Below are 22053 nucleotides of genomic sequence, written 5' to 3' on the forward strand. Positions count from 1 at the left end.
TACTTACACATACTGGCACGCACCGGGGTCCCCCGCCACGTAACTTTACTTCTGCAATGGAGGACTTGTAAGTAATAAAATAAAGAAAAATAGATAGATCAGTGGGGTTTTAAAGGGAGCTAACAGGGGAAACAGGAGGCTATTAAACTAGGGGGGGGGGGGGTTTGGAACTCCTATCCCTTACCTGGGTGAACTGGGAATGAACTGGGAAAACTGGAATTGGCACCGGCACGCATGTCTATTAAAATCCTCCCACTTAATGGTAGAAGTGGCAGAGGCGTGTGACCACTTAAATGGTTTGGGGCTTCGGGGGTTTTTGGTTCCATGGTTATATGCCTATTCTCTTCCAATAAATATTATTCTGACAAAATTGTGTGCACATGTGTGCGCTGTCAGTCTGTCATATAATATGTGCGCATATATGCATGTATGTTATAAAATGGCTGCGTCCTTGGATGCGGGCCGACGAACGCACACACATGTGCGCCTGCCCGCTTGTTTAAAAGTTCCTGGCTCAGTATAAAAATAAAATTCTTCCAAAGGAGATCACTCCATCCAGACGTTATACCACAATCATCTTTGGTTTGATTTTTGAGGGATTAAATACTTGGACTGCTTCCTCTGTCTACGCTAATTTCTCCCCTCCCCTCCTGTTCCCTTCAGGATGGGAGGAAGAAGGAAGGGGCTGGATTAGGGAGCACAGTGCCTCTGCTCTGCTCCAGCTTCAGCCTCCCTCTCTTCCCTACAGGCTGCTTGCCAGAAGAGAGGCTGGAGCAAGAAGCAGAGAGAAAGATGAAATTGAAGGCAGGCACCTTGTAGCTTTCTTCAGATGATTGAATTAAGAGGTGGGAAAGCCTTTTGTTGATTGTGCAGCAGGATATACATTTTCCAGCTACAGGCCAATTATGAGGTTTCTCCTAGGCCTGCAAAATCACAGGAGCCTTGGGGCAATGGTTATAGAATACAGCAAAATCACATAAGGAATTTCATAGTAGTAGGAGGCTGATTCATTAAATTGTGTGGCCTGGTTTGGTCTCTGTTGGAAATAGGATGCTGGTCTTGATGGACCCTTGGTCTGACCCAGCATGGCATGTTCTTATGTGTACAAACCAAAACCACCAATGTACTGGTATCTTATTAATATAGCACACTAACGCCAAATATACTTATGTAAGACCCTCTAATCACGAGCAGGCAATTATATGATCAACTCGTTTGTCATAGGGGTCTCTGTTACTTTAATTAACAATCCTCCGTATATTTTTTTGTTTTCTTAGTTTTTTAGTTTTTTTAAAAAGTTGCCACAATAATTATAGGGAAAACATCCCAACTAAAGTCATATGGGTAATATTGAAACGGATACTTATCCACACTGAAAAGGTCCCAGATAACCCTCTTATGTGTAACATGAGCTACCATTAATGTGGGTTGCTACACATTAGTGAATTGGTTTCATTGCAGATAATGGAGCCCACAGCAATTAACAAAGCAAAGGTTACCACACTTTAATGAATCAGCCTCTATATTTGTTAAATAATCCCATTGCCGGATTGGCCCTGTAGTTCACATTTGAGTCTCTCATCTAATGGGGCTCAGATGGATTACAGGTAATATGCTTGGGCCCATGGAGGGAAAGATTGTAAAGGCTGCTAACATGCAAACTCCTGTTTATGGAAAGAGGTGTTCAAAGAGTCATTCTTGGAACAGTCTTCCCACTTCAACTTCTGGCTAGCAAGGAAACCTTTAGTTACCCAGGCCAGTTTTCTGGGGTGAGGAAATTCTGAAGCCCTTTGTTAAATCTTGATACCTTTAGGACAGTTCGGCAATCATTATTCACCACCTCCCTGGTCTACTGCAATTCCTTATACTCTGGTCTCCCTCATACCATACTTAGACCACTACAAATAATTCAAAATTCCGCTGCTGCAAGACCTTTGACTGGTATCAACAGTGGTGAACATATTACACCTATAGTTAATAGAGATGTGTATCATGTGATCGATCGTCTTAACGATCGATCACACGATATGATCGATGACCAAAATGTCTTAAATTACCTGGGGTCCAGTGGGGGGGGGTCCCATTGTGATCTTCCACTCTCGGGCGTCAGGCTTTGCAAAATGGCGCCGGCCATATGGCCATATTGCCGTACAGCAAAATGGCGCCGGCCGTACGGCAACACGATTCGAGTGCAGGAGGTCATTCCCGGACCCCCAGGGACTTTTGGCCAGCTTGGGGGGGCCTCCTGACCCCCACAAGACTTGCCAAAAGTCCAGCGGGGATGATAAATTGGGGGAATTCCTATTAAATATCGCCTCTAACGATTTTTGACGATTTAAAATATATCGGACGATATTTTAAATCGTCAAAAAACGATTCACATCCCTAATAGTTAATCTTTGCATTGGTTATCCATCTAGTATTGCATTCAATATAAACTTGCCACATAACACATAACCTCTTACATCATATTTCCTCCCCTTGGGTCAGCAGTGCCCTTAGGTTTTACAACAGATTGGAACACTTGGATCAGCTTCCCAGTCTCTCTTGGAAATCCTCTCACTTCACTCTGCCAGACTCTCAATTACACGGAAGAGGGCATTTTCCCTGGCTAGACTTAACCTATGGAATTCTCTCCCATAGCACTTACACGCCCTTAATGATGCAAAATAATTTAAGAAGGCCTTAAAGACACACCTGTTTGTAGCGGCTTTCACCCAGCCAACCGATTACCTTTAAATATAGGCTCCCCACTTTGTGCCTTTGTTTGCCATGTGATAATGTAGTATTATGCTTTGTTGTTTTTATATTATACTCATTTAAGGTCCATATTCAAAAGCCATTTAGATGGATAACATAATAGATATCCATCTAAATGGCTTACCTGGCTATATTCAGCATTTATCCAGCTAAATTCTAGTAAGTTAGGAGGCTAGAATTTAGCAGGATAAGTTAGGGGCAGTCCAAGGGCGTAACTGGGAGGAGTTGATTTAGCCAGCTAACCCCTAGATTCATCAAAATGTTTTAATAATGCAGTGATAATGCCCGCGCTAACAAAAAGGGGCAGGTTTAGGGACATTTTGGAGTTACTGCGAGGTGCGGTAACTTACCGCTTCACATCGGTATTATCACACAGCGCGGTAAGTTTACTGCACTGTGCGATTAACCCCACTTTTTGCATCCTGTGCTAGAAGAGAGAGAGAGGGAGTCTATCTACAAACAGCACAGTCACCTGGGTGAAAATTTGACATCATTTGGAGTGAGGAAAGTCTAACAAAGATGAAATTTTGTACTATGTTCTTTCACCCTAGCTCAGTGATGGCCAACCTTTTCAGCTCAGTGTGTCAAAATTCATTAAAAAAAAACGAGCATAACTCGGGTGGTCTGTCACTTCCAGAAAAATCCATAATTTTGTGATATTTGTAGCTCTAATTAATAACAAAAGTTATAATATATGTACTGTATTTATTAATAAAGCAAAAACAAATAATTCTTTACCTTACCTGCTTAGTGACTTTTTTGTTGCTGAATTTCATTGGCTAAATCTTCAATTAAAACTAATAAGAATTTTAAAAAGCCCCTGCTGTCCCCTTCTGTGGGAGCTCTTGATTTCCAGTCACCCTGATATTGTTGAGGATTAGGAGGTTATCCTCTCTCTCTCACACATACTCACATGTCCACTGTCTCTCACACATACACTGTCACATACATACACATTCATGCTCTTATATCCACCATAACCTCTCGCTCTCACTGACACTGACACACTCTCAGGCTCTAAGACACTCTCTCCCCCTCCACACACACCCCCCCCCCACACACACAAACTCTTACTCCCTTGGATTTTCTCATACACACTCATGCTCTCACACTCACTGGCTCCCTCACATACACACAAACACTCAGACCCAGGCAAGCTCCCAGGCATTCTCACACACACACACTGACCTCCAGGCAGGCACCCATGCATTCACACACATACACCCCCAGACAGAGTCCCATTCATACACATGTACACACTAAAGGCAGACCCCCCTTTCTTTTGCCAGCAACCTTGGAACCTCTCTCATCCTCTGCTGCCACTGTCACTGCTGCCACATGGCTACTGGGGAGGTGCCGATTGCTACTACTGACACTGAAGCCCATTCTGCTGCCTCCTCGTACATTGTGAGATCCACATAGAGAAAGTGCTATTCTTGCACATTCCCAAAGATTACATGTGCCAATCACTAAAAAGTAATTTTTTTTTTTTTTACCTTTGCTGTCTGATCTTAGTTTTCTAATTGGTTGGTCACAGGCTTTTTTTTCCCACCTTCCCTTTCCTATTTTTTTCCACCTTCCCTTTCTTATTTTTTTATGCCAATTCCTTTTATATTGTCTTTTTTTCTGTTTCTTTTCTTTCCATCTTCTTCCCTCAAACACACAGTCAAGTTCTCATTCTCACATGCATTTCTCTCTCTCACACACACACAGGCTCTCACTCTCACATGCTCTCTCTCATACAATCATTCATACACACAGTCTCTCACTGGCACATGCTGTCTGACTCTCACACACACAGGCTCTCTCTCACTCCCACATGCTGTCTTGCTCAAGCACATGCTGTCTCTGCAAACATTCAGGTCCTGACTCTCTTACACAATCTCTCAACTCATCTCATACATGCACACACACACACCCTCTCTCACCTCTGGGCCTCCTCTTCGTGGGTTGCCGCAGGATGGGCTCTGCAGCGGCCCTGCTACCGGGCCTCTTCCTCTTCTCGGGCCTTTGCGACTTGGGATTCGCGGCAGCCCGTAAGCACTGCTCCTCTTCTGCATGTGCTGATGCTCCTCCTCCTTCCTGCCCATGCGGCTCAGGCAACGTTTACTTCCGGGGCTGCACAGGCAGGAAGGAGGAGGAGCATCAGCGCGTTTAAACGCAATCTTTTTCTTCGGGCCGTGGTGACGTGAGCCTCACCACAGCCCTGCCCATCTGCCTGTTGCTGCGCCGCATGAGCCTCCCTGCGCCCGGGGGCATTGGGGGGGGGGTGGTGGAGGGGTTCGGAGGGTGGGAGGGATACTAAAAAACTAATTTTAATGGGTCGGGCTGTGTTTTTGGGTTATTGGCTTGGCGCAGCCGATAAAAAATAATTTCCCGATAGTCCACGAAATGCTGCGTGTGTCAGCAAAAACGTCTCGGTGTGTCACCTCTGACACGCATGTCATAGGTTAGCCATCACTGCCCTAGCTTGATGTCAATCTTCACCAAGGTGTACCGTGCTGTTCGTACGTCTCACTCTACATGCAAAACTGGCCCCTAAACCCAAAATCACCACTACCACCTCACCTCGGCCTATTAGGCGGCCCTCCTATAGAGGGCCGCCTAATAGGCCGTTTTTAAATACTTTACTACTATGAGGGCCTTGTAGATAGGCTCGCTTTCTCTCTCTCTCCCCCGAAGCCCAGAAATGACCAAAATGCAATTCCAAAAATATATCACGAATTGCATTATGGCCATTTCGGGCATATAGGGGAGGAGGAATTGCCTAGTAATTAGAGTAGTGGGCTACAAACCAGGAGACCAGGTTTCGAGTCCCGCTATCGCTCCTTGTGACCGTGGGCAAGTCACTTTACCCTCCATTGCCTCAGGTACAAACTTAGATTGTAAGCCCTCTGGGGATAGGGAAATACCTACAGTACCTGAATGTAAACCGATGTGATATCTCAGATCGAATGTCGGTATATAAAAATAATAAATAAAAATAAATAAATAAATAATATTGCACAGCTTAACGCCAGGGAAAAAGGTGTAGTTATTTCTGGCATTAAGTCTGGGCGATAGCATGCTTTATGCTATTGCACCGTGCAATATGTCCTCTAATTTAACTAATTCCCGCCCAAAACTTCTCCCCGATCCCGCCCCCCAAAAAATGTGCATTCACGCCGTGCGCCTCAGCATTTTTTGCATGCGTTAGACTTCTGGCATTAGCAAACAAACATTTCAAAGTGTGTTTTTTGTTTGTATTTACTTTCTGCTTTTCAGTTGACAGGGATAAATTGGAATGTTTTAGCTCAGATAAGTTTTTAATTATAGGTACTTGGACTACTTTTATTGTTAGTGCAATCTCTCCGTTGGGATACCCTAACTCTAATGCTTCATTAGTATCCTTTGAAGGCGTCTCCCTCTGAGCCATGCGCTGTTGAGCAACTGTCAACTTTCCCCTTTGTTCTAGTTTAAAGTCCCCTTGACTGCACTCTTTCAATGTGGACTGTCTGGTTCCTTGACTTGAACTCTGCTGCCTTGGCTCTTAGGCTGACTCCTTGAGTGCACTTTTTCAGCATGGACATTCTGGGGTCTTTGGATTAATAGCCCATAGTTGTGCTGTTATTAGCTCTAACATTAGAGCTGTACTGTAGCTATTGAGGTGCCACTTCCACTTTCTAAGCTCTTTGCTGTAATAATGATTGTGCAAAAAGGATAAGATGCAAAGCCTGTATACTGTATTTTTCGCTCCATAAGACGCACCTGACCATAAGACGCACCTAGGATTCAGAGCTGGAAAATAAAAAAAATAAAAATAAAATGGTGTGCTAAACCGGCTGTGTTCCCAGGCGTCTGTGCGTCTTATGGAGCAAATTAGGGGAGGGCATAAAATGGTTTTTTTTGTCCCCATTTCGTTTTCAGGTCTGGGGAGGGCCATTTCTGCCCACTCCCCGGATCAGAAAACTTTTATCAATTCTCTTTGTTGGAAACCCCCCCCCCTGCCCAAAAAAACCCCCAAACAAACCCATCCCAACCCTTTAAATTTAATTAGCTACAACCCCCCACCCTCCTGATCCACCCAAGACTTGCCAACAGTCCCTGGTGGTCCAGCGGGGGTCTGGGAGTGATCTCCTGCACTTGGACCGTTGGCTGCCAGTATTCAAAATGGCGCCGATAGCCTTTGCCCTTACTTTATCACAGGGGCTACTGGTGCCATTGGTCGGCCCCTGTCACATGGTAGGAGCAATGGATGGCTGGCGCCATCTTGTGGTGTGGGGGGGTTGAAGTTAGTTTTTTGTTTTTTTTTTTAAATATTCGCTCCATAAGACGCACAGACATTTTCCCCCCACTTTTGGGGGAAAAAAAGTGCGTCTTATGGAGCAAAAAATACCATATATAATGATGCCATATCTAACAATGTATGTACAGGTCTACTTGCAATTGCTGTTGAGTTCATTTACAATGTCATGTGCTATTTACTACCATGTCCTTGCAGAATGTGATTACTAAGAACATAGGGGTAGATTTTCAAAGGTGTACGCGCGTACCCCCCGAAAACCTACCCCAAACCCCCCCTACGCGCACCGAGCCTATTTTGCATAGGCTCGGCGGCACGCGCAAGCCCCGGGGCTTGCATGGAGAGGCATGCCGGGGGGCGTGTTGGGGGGCGTGGCGGTCGTGACGCAGCGTTTTGGGGGTGTGCTGCAGGTGACACGATGTTTCGGGGGCGGCGCCGCGGGCGTGGTTTTGGCCCGGGGTGTTCTGGGGGCGTGGCTGCCCCCTCCGGAACAGCCCCCGGGTCGGGTGATGGCGCGCCAGCAGCCCGCTGGCGCGCGCAGATTTACATCTGCCTCCGGCAGGCGTAAATCCAGCGATAAAGGTAGGGAGGGGTTTAGATAGGGCCGGGGGGTGGGTTAGGTAGGGGAAGGGAGGGGAAGGTGAGGGGAGGGAACGGAGACAGGCTGCGCGGTTCGGCGCGCGCAGGCTGCCCAAAATCGGCAGCCTTGCGCTCGCCGATCCCGGATTTTAATGGATACGCGTGGCTACGCGCGTATCTATTGAAATCCCGTGTACTCTTGTTCGCGCCTGGTGTAAGAACAAAAGTATGCGCTCGCACAAATTTATAAAATCTACCCCATAAGAAATTGCCATGCTGGGTCAGACCAAGGGTCCATCAAGCCGAGCATCCTGTTTCCAACAGAGGCCAAACCAGGCCAAACCAGGCCACAAAAACCTGGCAATTACCCAAACACTAAGAAGATCCCATGCTACTGATGCAATTAATAGCAGTGGCTATTCCCTAAGTAAACTTGATTAATAGCAGTTAATGGACTTGTCCTCCAAAATCTTATCCAAACCTTTTTTGAACCCAACTACACTAACTGCACTAACTACATCCTCTGGCAACAAATTCCAGAGCTTAATTGTGTGTTGAGTGAAAAATAATTTTCTCCGATTAGTCTTAAATGTGCTACTTGCTAACTTCATGGAATGCCCCTGTTGCGCCCCTGCCCGCGGCTGCTCCACGGACAGGGCCTTACCTTCTCTTCTGCGGCCCGGTCTGCCACCGAGCCGCGCTGCCTCCTCTCTTTGCGGCCTGCTGCTGCACTGCAGGCCCTCCTGTGTGGCTGGAGCCGCGCCTCCATCCGTCTTCGAGGGAATTCCCCCGGCCGGGAATCTTTTCTTCATCCGCCAGAGCACCTCCGCTTCGGGGGAATCCCCTTGTGGGGATTTCCCTTCACCGCGGCCCGAGTGTTGCCACCGACTTCTCTTCATGGCAGGGAGCCGCCAACACAGTCTCCTCTTCCTCGGGGCCGGTCCAGCCCCAGCACTGCTCCTCTTCAGTGGCAGGAGCCGCCTTCGGCCTTCTCTCTCATCTCCGGTGCTGCTGCAGGTCTTGGCTCCACCCCCTGTGCTCCAGGGATCCCTCTAGGGGCTGGCCGCACGGCTCTTCTCTTCATTTAAAGGGACAAAGCAGGAAGTTCCTCTTCAGCCCTCCCAGATGACGTCTTCAGGGCTCTTCCTGCTCCTGCCCTATAAAAAGGCGCTGCTTCATTCCTTCAGGGTCTTCGGATGGAGTAACACCTCCAGGATCAACACCCTCCAGAGTCCATCTTCGGAGTTCCAGCTTACATCCTCGGAGTGCTACTGTTCCAACGTGGTCATTTTCAAACTCCTGTCTAGAAGACTTTGTCTTCAAGTCTTCTCTCTTCGTGATGTCTTCGTCCAATGTCCAGGTCTTCCCTGTCGTCAGTCTTCATCATAGTATGTTCCAGTCTCAGGCTTTCCTTCCACAAGCCTCAGGATCCCTCGTCTATTCTTAGATGTCCTTGATGCTCCGATGCTCGATGTCCTGACGTCCAGAAGTCCGCCTGTTCTGAGTCCCAGATGTGCTGGCGTTCCGACGTCCTTCATCCAGATGTTCGTCCGTCGTCTTCTTCCACAAAGACTTCCAGATCCTACCTTAAGCAGAGCCCCATTCCTGCTGTCATCTGTCTCTTCTGATGTCCAGGTATCCTGATGTCAAGATGGATTCTCTGAGGCACAGCCCTCTGCTTACCTCTCTCTTCACTACCTTTCTTTATCTTGGAGAACATGTCAGCAGATCTTGGTGTTCCCTAGACTCTCCAATCAGTCTATGCTTGATAGATTGGAATCCCTCCATTGGACTTCATCTAGTGCTGCCCGACTCCTCTCCGTCTGGTGCTCTTCCCGTTCCTAGCGTGGTCCACGAGCAGCCTCCGGGTTGTGTAGGGCGCACAGCGGACAAGGTGGTCCGCGACCAGTCCTTGGCTGTGTAGGGGTGCCTTGAAGGATAGCACTCCCTAACTCCAAGAGCTTCGTCTCTTCCTCATACCCAAGAGTGTTTCTCTTCACTTTCCCAAAGAGTCTTGTCTTGTCTGTCTTCGTACTCAAGAGCGTCCCTCTTCATCATCTCCAAGAGTCTTCTCGTCATAGTCTTCAAGAGTACACCTCTTCTTCATCTATGTCCAGGAGTCCTCATTTAGTCCAAGTTCCAGGAATCCTCCTTCTTCTATGAACTCTGACTCTTAAGCTCTCTGGTCCAGGAGTCCCCTGTCCCGGTTCCATTCTTCATGAGTTCGAACTGTGTCCAAGTTCGCACTTGCTTTCCTATCCTCAGGGTATCTTGGTGCTCCTCTCTGAGTTATCTCGTGGACCAAGGGCTCACACTCACACAGGAGCAAGTGATCACACCTCTACGTCCCTTCCCAAGGCTTCCCACATGTATTCACCACGAATACGTAGCTACAAGGCATGTCTGCAACAGCCCCCTAGTCCTTCTATTATCCGAAAGTGTAAATAACTGATTCATATCTACTCGTTCAAGACCTCTCATGATCTTAAAGAGCTCTATCATATCTCCCCTCAGCCATCTCTTCTCCAAGCTGAACAGCCCTAATCTCTTCAGCCTTTCCTCATAGGGGAGCTGTTCCATCCCCTTTATCATTTTGCCCTTCTCTGTACCTTCTCCATCTCAACTATATCTTTTTTGAGATGCGGCGACCAGAATTGTACACAGTATTCAAGGTGCGGTCTCATCATGGAGCGATACAGAGGCATAATGACATTTTCCGTTTTATTAACCATTCCCTTCCTAATAATTCCTAACATTCTGTTTGCTTTTTTGACTGCTGCAGCACACTTGGCGCTGTGCCTGGGAACGCATCCCGGGGCTTTATGCGCACCACCGGGCCTTTTGAAAATAAGCCTGGCGCGCGTAGGGCTTTGAAAATCTGCCCCTTAGAGAATAACCACTGCTATTACTGACATCAAGAGAATGGGATCCACTTAGGGGCAGATTTTTAATCTTACGCACGCGGGGTACATTAGTGTGCGCTACCCGGTGCGCACAAATGTACACCCGATTTTATAACATGCGTGCGCTGCCGCACGCATGTTATAAAATCCGGGATCAGTGCGCGCAAGGGGGTGCACACTTGTGCACACTGAACCCTAGGGGAGGCCCGATGGCTTTCCCCTTTCCCTCCGAGGCCGCTCCGAAATCGGAGCGGCCTCGGAGGGAACTTTTCTTTCGCTCCCCACCCACCTTCCCCTCCCTTCCCCTATCTAACCCACCCCCTGCCCTATCTAAATCCCCCCCTCCACCTTTATTGGAGGAGTTACGCCTGACTCTGCCCTATCTAAATCCCCCCCCCCCCCACCTTTAGGCAGGCGTAACTTGTGCACGCCGGCCGGCTGCTGGTGCACTATTCCTCAGCACAGCCGCTTTGCCGGAGGACTCGGGACCGTCCCCGGACCGCCGCCCCGCCCCCAGCCCGCCCCTTTTTCAAAGCCCCAGGACATACGTGCACCGCCGAGCCTATGCAAAATAGGCTTGGCGCGCGCAGGCGTAGGTTTTAAAGGGTTACGCACATATATTACACGCGTAACCCTTTGAAAATCTACCCCTTAGTGTTACTTGCCAGGTACTTCTAGCCTGTATTGGCCACTGTTGGAAACAGGATGCTGGACTTGATGGACCCTTGGTCTGACCCAGTATGGCATGTTCTTATGTTCTTAAGCCAGTGTCTCTCAAGCTGGTCCCTAAGCAGTCTGGATTTTTGGATATCCACAGTGAATATGCATGAGATAGATTTACATGCAGTGGAGACTCTGCATGAAAATCTATCTCATGCATATTCATTGTGGATTTCCTGATAAGATTTGCTAGAGGGTATGCAAGGACTGGTTTAGAAACACTAGTCTGAGCAGCCCTGGCTCTTCAGCCTGAAATATGTTATCGGGTAGCCAATTGCTAGCTCTTTTGACCACCAATCTGCTCATAAATATGAGTCTTAGTTATTCATGTTAGACCTGTCTAGTACTTTTGATTTAGTGGAACATTCTATCTTTTTGCAGCGATGTCATGAGTTAGGACTGGATGGCATGGTGTTGAATTGCCTTACTGCTTTTTTGAATGACCATATACAGTGTGTGAATTTTGAGAGGCAATGTTCTTCTTTCAGGGTGATGAAAAATGGAATTTCCCAGGGTTCTTCTTTATCCCTTCTTCTTTTTAATATTTATTTTTGTTTCCTTTAAGTAAACATCCATTTATTTGGCTTTATTTATTTTATTTATGTGGACGACATCCAGGTGATGGCGTCTTTTGGGCATAATCAGCAAGATGTTATGATACAGCTAATTGAGAATATGAATACAGTAGAGGACTAGTTGACTGTTTAAAGCAAAGTGTCTAGTCTTTAACACAAAAAGACAGAGCTATTACCGGTGGGAAAGGTAGTGGATAGATATTTTTTGAGGGGTAGAAGGAGTTTCTGTGAGGGCGGTGGATGAGGTAAAATCTCAGTGATTTGAGTATGGAGAAACAGATGGTTCCCAAAGGTTGCCCGTAGTGTTTATTAGAATTTTAAACTGGTGAGGCATTTTTGGAGTTTTGTGCTTTAAAGGCAGTGATCTTTGCATTAATATTATCATGTGTAGATTACTGCAATGCTTTATATTTGGGGCTGCTGGGTAGGTTGCTTAGGAAACTACAAGTGATACAGAATATGGCAGCTAGAGTAGTATTGGAAAAATCTAAATGAGAATCAGCAGGTCCGTTATTACTGAAATTGCATTGCTGCCTATTAAATTCTATTGTAACTTTAAAAGCTTAGTGTTGGCATTTAAACTTTTGAAAGTGGTAGGACCACCGCAATTCAATACTTGTTTAAGATTAAAATGTTCAGGGCAGAATTTAAGACCTAACTCCCATTATCTAGTTCAACTCCCTCCAGCTTGAGCTTTTAAACATGCCAGGTTTTTTCAGCTGTGATCCCACAATGGTGGAATGCACTACCATTAGAAATGCGGGAGAAGTGTGATCTGGTTAAATTTCGGAAGAAGTTGAAACCTTGACTGATATTATCAGAGGAATAAGATTATTGATGTTCTGGAGGGACGAACATGACATTCAGTAAATGGGGGGCAGTGTTTGAAATGGCAATATGTAGATTTGTGAATTTTGTTTTATTCTTGCATTTTTATATTTCAGTTTGATTTTGTATTATATGTATTGTATTTTACCTTTGATTTTAATTGCACATCATTTTGGGAGTTTAAAAAATTTTAACTGGAAAGTGATTTATAAATGTTTTAAATAAATAAATAACTAAATAAATATGCATGAAATAGATTTGCATGCACACTGCTTCAGTTGTATGGAAATCTCTCTCATGCATATTCATGAGTGAATTGGTGTTCACAAGGACTGGAGATTGCTTACCGCTGTGTAATATCCAGGAATTGAAGTTCATCCTCAGGTGTGGAAATTCATCTCAGCTAGAATTACAACCAGCAACTTTGTCTCCAGAAGTCATTTTACCTTTTAAACTCTGTTATCTCTAGTGGTGGCAGCAGTTTTTATTGTCTTCCACCTTCGGTTATTTGAAGGAACTCATTATTGGTCTCTTCTTTCAGTTCTGTATCTCCTTGCCTTTCAGCCTCTCAGGGAATCTTTTCGTGGTTACTTGTCCACTTGGCCTGCATATGGAGCTACAGAGACAATCTTACAGAGACGAAAACCTTGTACACTCCCTGATTCAATAAACCGTGGGTAAGAAGAGGTACAAGATATCACAGATTTTAATGCAATATCACCCAATGCATGAGCACTCCTAAAAATATTAGTTTTGACTTTAGAGTTTAAAGCAATAGTGCCACTTATTTACTCATATTTAGTCAGGTTTGATTGAAGACATAAGGTGATCTAACATAGGCAATTATGATCAACTGGCCCTTTAACCCAACACTTCCACTACTTAGTCAGACATGAAACAAGTCAGTGTGGAATAATAAAGGCTGCAGCTTTCATTCAGAACTACATGCATTTTTATATCTGATTCTGTGTACTCAGTTTATCTGCCCGCCATATTACAGTTAAGCTCTTCTTTTCATTGGTCTACCATAATTTTAGCTAAGCCAGTTTCAGAATTCAGCTGTTGGATCCTCTACTGTTCCCAAATAAGGGTCCCTCTCCTGACATAGTTGAGACCAACACACCAAATGGCCACATGGGAGTCTCCCTACATAGCCAGAAGCTGCCTCATTTGCAACATGATTCACTCTCAACCTTGTGAGTAAAATCCTGAATATGATAAAATGGATACCCAATCACACCGGGCTTGGACACCCTCTGCTACAGGCTTGAGGTAGTGTTAGGCCCCATCCCCTAATAAAACGCAGCCTAGACAAACTGTTTTCAGCACCTCCTGCAATGGATTATTAAGGTCTATCTTGTACTGGAAACATGCATGTTATTGTCCCTGTAAAGGCCTGTAAAATCGGTGAAGGCCAAGTCATGACATATTTGTGTGCCTCCACATTACTGTTCAATTTACTAAGGCTATGAGCTTCAACTCTGCTGATGTATGATGGAGCATGATGTCCAGCCACTTAATAATAGTCTTGCAAAGCTATGTTCCTATGTCTGTAATGTTTTTCTTTGCCGTCCTTACCAACTACTAATAAGGTATAGTGCCAAGGTCATAGATGCTTAAGTATATTATCAGTAGCATGGGACATATAAGAGTATCCAAATGCTGCTGGAGTAAATTAGTCACCTGCTCACATAACATACCATACTTGCCCATCCATCTTATGTGGATGCCTCCCATTGCAATTCCCAGGTATGTGTTCTCATACCTATACTCCTGCCTGCCTAAAATAATAAGAGGAATGCTAAATAATCAAGTCCATCCTTTGCCATTGGGATAAGCCCAAAATAAGAAAATGAAAGGTCAGTGAGGAAGTACACTCATTTCTTTTGTTTCCTGTTTAAGATGCAAATACATTTGATGTCCAATTCTTTGTATTGCTGCTTCAGGTAACCCGTCTGAGCAGTGCTAGTCTCTGTTCGTATTCTGAATGAGTGTGTGCCGAAGGAATGTTGTTGACTCCCACATGAGAGAGGGATCACTTGAATAGGGCTGAAACCTGATAGTAAGTTAAATGGAAGAGATTGTTACTCACCAAATAATTAGATCTATCACATGGCCAAATTCCCAGATACTTCTTGGTGTTCTGAACTGGACATGTCAATCATGCTCCTGTGCTCAAGATAAGTGTCTGTCCTTTGTCTGCTTGATCTACTTTGGACCTATGAATATGGATAAATAGTTTGTTGACGATATGCATTGCCAGCTAACAGACTTTTTTATGCGCTTCCCATCTTTGATATCAAGACCAACTCACTAATGTGAAGAGGCCTGAAGTATGAAAGAGAGAATGATAACCTGAATAACATGGTTTAAGATTGCTGGCAGAGCATGCCTGAGTTGTACTAATATGAACAAACATTAAGGGGCTTCTTAAATTCCTCATTGGACTGATGTCTTTTGCCCAATCAGTCATGATCTCTATGATCATGAAACTCCTAGTTGCGTCCTGCCAACCTCAGTCTTTAGAAAAGAAAGAAAGACCAGCCAAATGAGATGAAGATTGGTAAACACCAAGGAATTTATTGATATATTTCGTTATAAAAAGCCCAACTTAGGCTGAGTTTTGCTCTATTTCGAGCTGCTTCAGGGGCTGTTGAATAATGATAGCGGTGTTTGCTTGTATGCAGCACCTCATGTGGATACAAAGCCCTTACATTCCATATATTGTGCTAAAAAACTCTTAAAATCCTGTGAACAAAACATCTTGTAACTACTGCAAGCCTGCATTAACATCAACTGAGAGTCGTCTGACAGAGGCCCGCCTAAGGGCACCCAAGGGCTCAACCTGTGGGAAACATGAGCTGGTATTGGCAAAGCTCCAGTTGGCCTCCGTCTCCCGACGGTGGGGACCCGTGGGGCTTGCCCTATGGGTAGCGTCAACCCCACCTCGGGCCAAGGATCCATCTCTGGGTCAATAGGATCCCCACCATAAGGGGACAACTTTTTCATTTGTAACATGTGGAGGGAGGAAAATAAAGGGCCTCAGCCTGAATGGGCATTTTTTTCTTCTTTAAAAGAGTGGAGGAGATCACGTGATACACTGACTAGGGAGGATGTGATCTCTCGTCGTGGAGCCTAAGCCCTCGCTATCTCACTCCATCCCGCGGCTTGTGCCCTCATTTTTTACATTCCCGGGCCAGTAAGCGATTTCCTTACAGGAGTGCTGCAATTGCTGCGCTCGATGGCAGCCCTGGCGGGGAAAAAGGAGAAAGATCGGGAAAAAGAGAGGGACAAGGTCCGGCATCCTGACTCACCCCTGGATGAAGCGACGAGCATGGCAGATGCAGGCACATCATTGCAAAATTCCCTGACAGAACTGACTGTGGCGGTTTTGGCAGCAATCACCCCCAAATTTAAAAAAATTTCAGAGCAACTACACGAACTGAATTCAGGCATGGCGGCGATTGACCGCCGCTTTTCCGAAATGGAAGCGTGAATCTCTGAAAATTAAGATGGCCTCCGAGTCACCCAAGCTGACATCACGGGGCTCAAGGCCGCCCTAGAAAAACAGGCCATGAAGATCGATGATCTAGAGAATCGCTCGCGGCGAGCTAACATAAGGTTGGTGGGATTGCCGGAGAGTCTCGCGGAGCCTGCCCTGCCTGAGTTCCTGGAGGAGTGGTTCACTAAGATGCTGAACCTCATGGGACTTGCCGGCCCCCTCAGGGTGGAAAGAGCCCATCGTCTTGGCCCTAAGCGGGCACACAATGCAAAGCCACGGGTGGTGACCGCCAAGATCCTAAATTACGCACACAAAGCAGCGATCCTACCTGCACTCCGGCAGGGGATCCAAACCTACATATGACAACAGGCCGGTTTTAATCTTCCAAGATTTCTCTGCGCCGGTTTCGCAGCAGCGCCGGTTGTTAGCCCCTTACTGCGCGATCCTGGTATATCCAGTGAAGATGCAAGTTCAGACTGCGGAGGGTGCCCGCTGGTTTACCGACGCTGCAGCGGCTCAACAGTTTCTCCAGACACTACCTGCCCTAAGTGCTACAGGCACCTGAAATATCTATGCCTAGATGGGAATCGGATCAGCTGGCCAGCACTGCCTGTTTTTATTTATTTATTTTATTTATTTATTGGTTTTTATATACCGACAACAGTTTGCACATCGTATCGGTTTACAGATAACTTAAAACTTTTTGACAGTGTCATTATATAGAACTTTTGGCACTGCCATTACATAGAACAGTAAACTCTGCATACAAGAGATAAACATCAACAAAAACAAAAAAAACAAAAAAAGTTTTTGATTTAAGAAGACCTCTTAGTTAACCTCAGGAGGTATTTTGGTTTTGGGTGTGTTTTGAGGTCCCTACATGTGGTTTTTCTTACTGTTTTCAATGGAGTGGGTTCACATATTTGGGGCGCTTTTTCTAGCGTCAGGGTTCCGACATTTGGTAAGTGGACTAAAGGTTTAATTTTTTTTTTTCTTTTGAGAGAACAATACGGGCCGGGCAGGCCTATGCCAGATACACTGGTGAAGATATGTTTGCAGCCATTTCAATAGAAAAATCGGCGCGGGGATGGTAGAACTTCCCCACGTGTCGCTCACTTCGCTTAACATGTGGTTTTTTTTCTGTTTTTTTTACAAGTGGGACTGATTCTTTATATTTTTCTTCTTGCTGGTTTTCTTTTTTTTGTCTTTCATGGACACTGAGTGCGCGTGGTTATTTCACTAAGGCTTTAAGTTTTGGCCATTTGGGCTTCTCTGCTATCTGATGCAACGCACTAGCCCAGTGTAGGATGTGAGACAGACTGCAATGAGGAGAAAAAACAGCCCCCCCTGCACCTCGGCTAAGGTGCAGGGGGGGCTGAGCAAGGGTATACATCTCTTAGAGAACACTCTTCTCCTCACACTACATCCCCTCGAGCGGGAGTTCAGAAATATATCTTGGGCACATGCGACTCATGCTCGGCTCGACTATTTCCTCACAAGCACTAACAGTTTTTTCAAGATATTAGCTGCTGGGATTGATGATGTGGTAATTTGGGACCACGCACCCATTTGGCTAGAGTTGTCTAACCCTCTATTGAACAACACTTTTTTTCAGTGGAAATACCCATATTTCCTGGCGGAGGATGAAGCCTTCCAAAAGATTTTGAGAGAAAAGTGGGCTACTTATGACCTATTAATGCCCAGAACTCTCACTTGTGGAGTTCCTCAAGGCTCTGTCCCTTCTTTTATTCTGTTTAATATCTATGTGCACCCAATTTGTGATCTCATCCAGACTTTTATTTGAAATGCCATTTGTTCATGGGCGATATCCAGCTATGCATCAACATTAGAACAGACCAAAATTCCCCTATCACCAATTTCAACAATTGTATCTCAGCAGTAGCCCAATGCCTCAACAAGCACAAACTCAGACTCATCCCCTCTAAATCAGAACTCCTTTGATTGAGCCGATGGGGTCACCCACTTCCTTTCTTACCATCCCTAGCAAGCACACCTTCCAACTAAAAGAATTGGTCCAGAGCTTAGGGGTTCAACTCGACCCAACACTATTGATGACATTACATATCACCATTGTAATGAGAGCCTCCTTCATGCATCTCTGCCAGTTTAGACAACTATGCCACTACTTCAGTCCCAATAATTTAGCTTCAATTATTCATGCTTTAATCACCAGTCGGCTAGATTACTGCAATGCCCTACTAAATGGTTATCTCTAAGACCAACTTGCTGTTGTGGTTACGTGTGTTTTGGTGGATCCTTAGGTGCTGCGGAGATGACCACGCCCACGGTGAGGAGCCACAACACTGAGCTAGACTCGCACTACACAAAAACACAAATAGTTTTTTATTAGACAGCTTGAAGAGAGCCACCAGGTAGCAGTATTGAGGCAGTCCGTAGTTGCAGTCTCAGGGACCTCGGCAGAGGGAGCCCTTCTCTCCTAGATGACATCAGGAGGTTCCGCAGCAGGTCTCCCAGCGAGGAGATACTATGGATGAGATAGAATGAGAGTTAGAGTACTCACTAGGTGTTTGCTGTAGATATGCGATTCCACCAGGTATGTTGTAGAAGGTTCAGGCACCGAGGCAAGGAGAGCAGGCCCTCGATGAGCGGGTACCTGTTCCCTGTAAGGCACCTGAAATAAAGCAGAGGGCCCCCGAGGAACGAGTACCCAGGTTAGCATTTACCCCGAAGGGCAGAGAGAGAGCTTCCTGCGGCAGCACGGAAGCGGCAGAGTAGCGTAGACAAGAACGGATTCGAGTCCTTGCTAACTCAAAGAGCTAGCAAATTAGTGAAGGTAATATACCCGAATGGCGTGACGTCAGCATGAGGGAACACCCTCAAGGTTTGCGCCAAGGGTGGTACAAAGACATGGGTTGCGCGCGCGCACCCTAGTAGGTACCTGGGAGGAGCAATGGCGGGAGGCTGCACCATAACCATTCCGGGGATGCCAGAGAGATCGGCTTGTAGACGCGGTGGTAGCCATCTTTCCCAGGTAAGCGGGAGGAGCTGTGAATAAGGTGAGGCAAACCGGGCAAAGCCGTCTAAGACCGACGGACGCAACACTTGCAATGTCTGCAACTCGATCAAAACACCATAGCCAGACTCTTGGTAGGTGCCAAATCCTCAGACCATATAAGGCCCATCCTATATGATATACACTGGCTCCCCCTAAAAGCCAGGATAAAATTCAAAATTCTCTGTCTCACCTTCACTTATATAAACATACTGGCTCCAGAGTATCTCTCGCAGCTCTTGACACCGTATATCCCTTCTATAGCACTCCGCTCTTCACAGATGGCTCTGCTTGTCTTCCCTCCCCTGACTGCTGCAAAACTGTCTAGCACATGACAGAAAACCTTTAGCTGCTATGCTCCCAAACTCTGGAACAAGGACCTTCAGCTCGTATACTGTGAAAAATACTACCTCACCTTCTGGAAAAAAACTAAAGCATGGTTGTTCATCCAGACCATCCTTCAGTCCAATCTTACCAGCTAGTACCCTTCACGGCTGTTCAAATAGTCCTTCCTATTACTCCAATCCTACCATGAGAACTCCTATTGTAAGGTACTTAATCCCTTCCTCCCCACATGACAGCAGTCCAATCACAGACAAGACATGCAATAGATAGGAACTGGCTATTTTATAATATATGTGCATATATAAAAGCCTTCACAGTCCTCCCCTATTTAATTTCCTTGCTTTTCGCCCAAGTTATACAAACCCTATTCTCTATACTTGCTTCACCCATTTTATGTTTTCCAGGTTATTTCTTCCCTGTTCTTTGTTTTATCCAGGTTATTATTCCCTGTTCATTGTAAAACAAGACTTTGTCTATGTTATTTTGCTGGTTGTAATGTAAACCGAAGTGATAATTAATTTTGTTAATTGAACCTCGGTATATAAAAGTTATAAATAAATAAATAAATAAATATATTGTGGCGTGGCTCCAGGTGCAAGGGCACGTTGTAGTATGTCTGTTGGGCTGATCAGAAATCTTGGCTCAAGTGGAGGGTAGCCTAGGCCAGCACAAATAGGTAGTTAACTGCCATCAAAGCCTCAAGTCAGGGCTCACTACTTCTCTTTGTCCTCAGGCCTCTACCTTAACTCTTCTCCCTATAATCCTGAGCCTAAGAAACTCTGTCATGTGCAGCTCCCCTAGTGCTAACAGCTGTCTCTAGCCACTCTTGTTGCGCTGGGAGTGGACCCTTGGCCTGGTGCAGGATTGGTACGACCTCCGGTCGGACCTGGAGAGTGCCTGCCACCAGGAGGCGGAGCACAGGAGGAGACAGAGGCTAGCTGGAGCTTCACCAATAGCAACCCGGGGATCCCTCAGGTTGAGCCCTTGGTCACCCGGGCCGCCTGGTCTTAGGTGGGCCTCGCAGGGTCTCCTAGAGAGAAAGTTCAAGGGAGTGCCCACCACGAACAAGGGTGCGCACTTGATGTTCAGACAAGGAAGTCCAGAGGTCATAGGAGGCCAAAATAGAGTATCCGAGTGTATAGCGAGAATCAAGGCCAGAGTCTTTGTGCAGAATGGTCAGCCAGGCAGGGTTGGTAGCAAGGATCAGTCCGGACATAGTGTTCCAGGCAGAAGTCAGGTCAGGCAGCGATCAAGGAGAAGTCAAGAACAAGCAAAGGTCAGTACCATGAGATCAGTCCAAAGGGTACTACCAGGGATAGAGAGACGAAAGAGCAGGAGACGCTGGAACGGGAGACACAGGAGATGCTGGAACAGAGAGACTGGAACAGGAGACACGGAAACACAGAAGGGCAAACTTGCTAGGGATGTGAATCGGGCTTCGGACGATTGAAAATATCGATATTTTCAAAATCGTGAGAAATCGAGGGCTTCCCCGAAACGATAGGAAAACCCCACGATATTGACCGTGGGGGTTCTCTTATCGTTTTGGGGGAGGGCGGGAAAAACGGCACACAAAAATAACCCCTAAACCCACCCCGACCCTTTAAAACTAATCCCTTTGCTTCCTCCACCCTCCCAACCCCCCCAAAAACATTTTACAGGTACCTGGTGGTCCAGTGGGGGTCCCGGGAGCAATCTCCCGCTCCCAGGCCATCGGCTGCCACTAATCAAAATGGCGCTGATGGCCCTTTGCCCTTACCATGTGACAGGGTATCCGTGCCATTGGCTGGTCCCTGTCACATGGTAGGAGCACTGGATGGCCCGCGCCATTTTTAAAGATGGCGCCGGCCATCCAGTGCTCCCTCCATGGGACCTGTAAAATTTTTTGGGGGGGGTGGGTCGGGAGGGTGGGGGAAGCAAAGGGATTAGTTTTAAAGGGTCGGGGTGGGTTTTTTGTTTATCGGCTGCGCCCGAGCCGATAAACAAAACCGTGATCGGGCCCGATGGAAAAAAACCCATATGTGAATCGGAACCGGAATCGGAACCGATTCCGGTTCCGATTCACATTTCTAAAACTTGCTATCACCAAGTGATCGACCCGATTGCCAAGGCGAGGTCCTGGGGGACAGGGCCTCGCTTATATACTAGGCAGGGATGATGTCATCACTGAGCAACCCGGCTGGGTTTCCCGCGCTTGGCCCTTTAAATTGAAGGAGGTCGGCCACGCGCGCACGCGCACCTAGGGGCAGAGCTAAGGAGACGCTGGACGCGGAGTCCCAGCGAGAACTCTGCTGTGAGGCCTGCGATGTTGCCGGAGTCGGAGCGGGCCGAGGAGAGTGACGGGGACTGCCGGGACCAACAGAGGAAGGGAGACCTGAGCTCTTGGATGGTCGGGAGAGGTGAGCAGGCCCGGCCTCGGAGCATACGCGACCAGGAAGCGCAACACTCTCATTTAAGACCCTGTGTTTTAGGCCCATAGTTTTCTTCCATCCATTCAGCAGGCCAGGTGGACTAGGTCTAGGGCT

The 22053-nt window shown here is 46.5% G+C and overlaps 1 protein-coding gene across 1 annotated transcript in view; it reads left to right on the forward strand.

Annotated features, from left to right (window-relative positions):
• TSNAXIP1 (translin associated factor X interacting protein 1) overlaps positions 1 to 22053 on the forward strand; it is a 265687-nt gene that overhangs the window by 18371 nt on the left and 225263 nt on the right. The window contains exon 3 of the mRNA XM_029608818.1: positions 13212 to 13324. Coding sequence (XP_029464678.1) covers positions 13212 to 13324 — 113 coding nt within the window. The remainder of the gene's footprint in view (positions 1 to 13211; positions 13325 to 22053) is intronic.

This window comes from Rhinatrema bivittatum, chromosome 7, assembly GCF_901001135.1.
Source record: "Rhinatrema bivittatum chromosome 7, aRhiBiv1.1, whole genome shotgun sequence".
NCBI lineage: Eukaryota > Metazoa > Chordata > Amphibia > Gymnophiona > Rhinatrematidae > Rhinatrema > Rhinatrema bivittatum.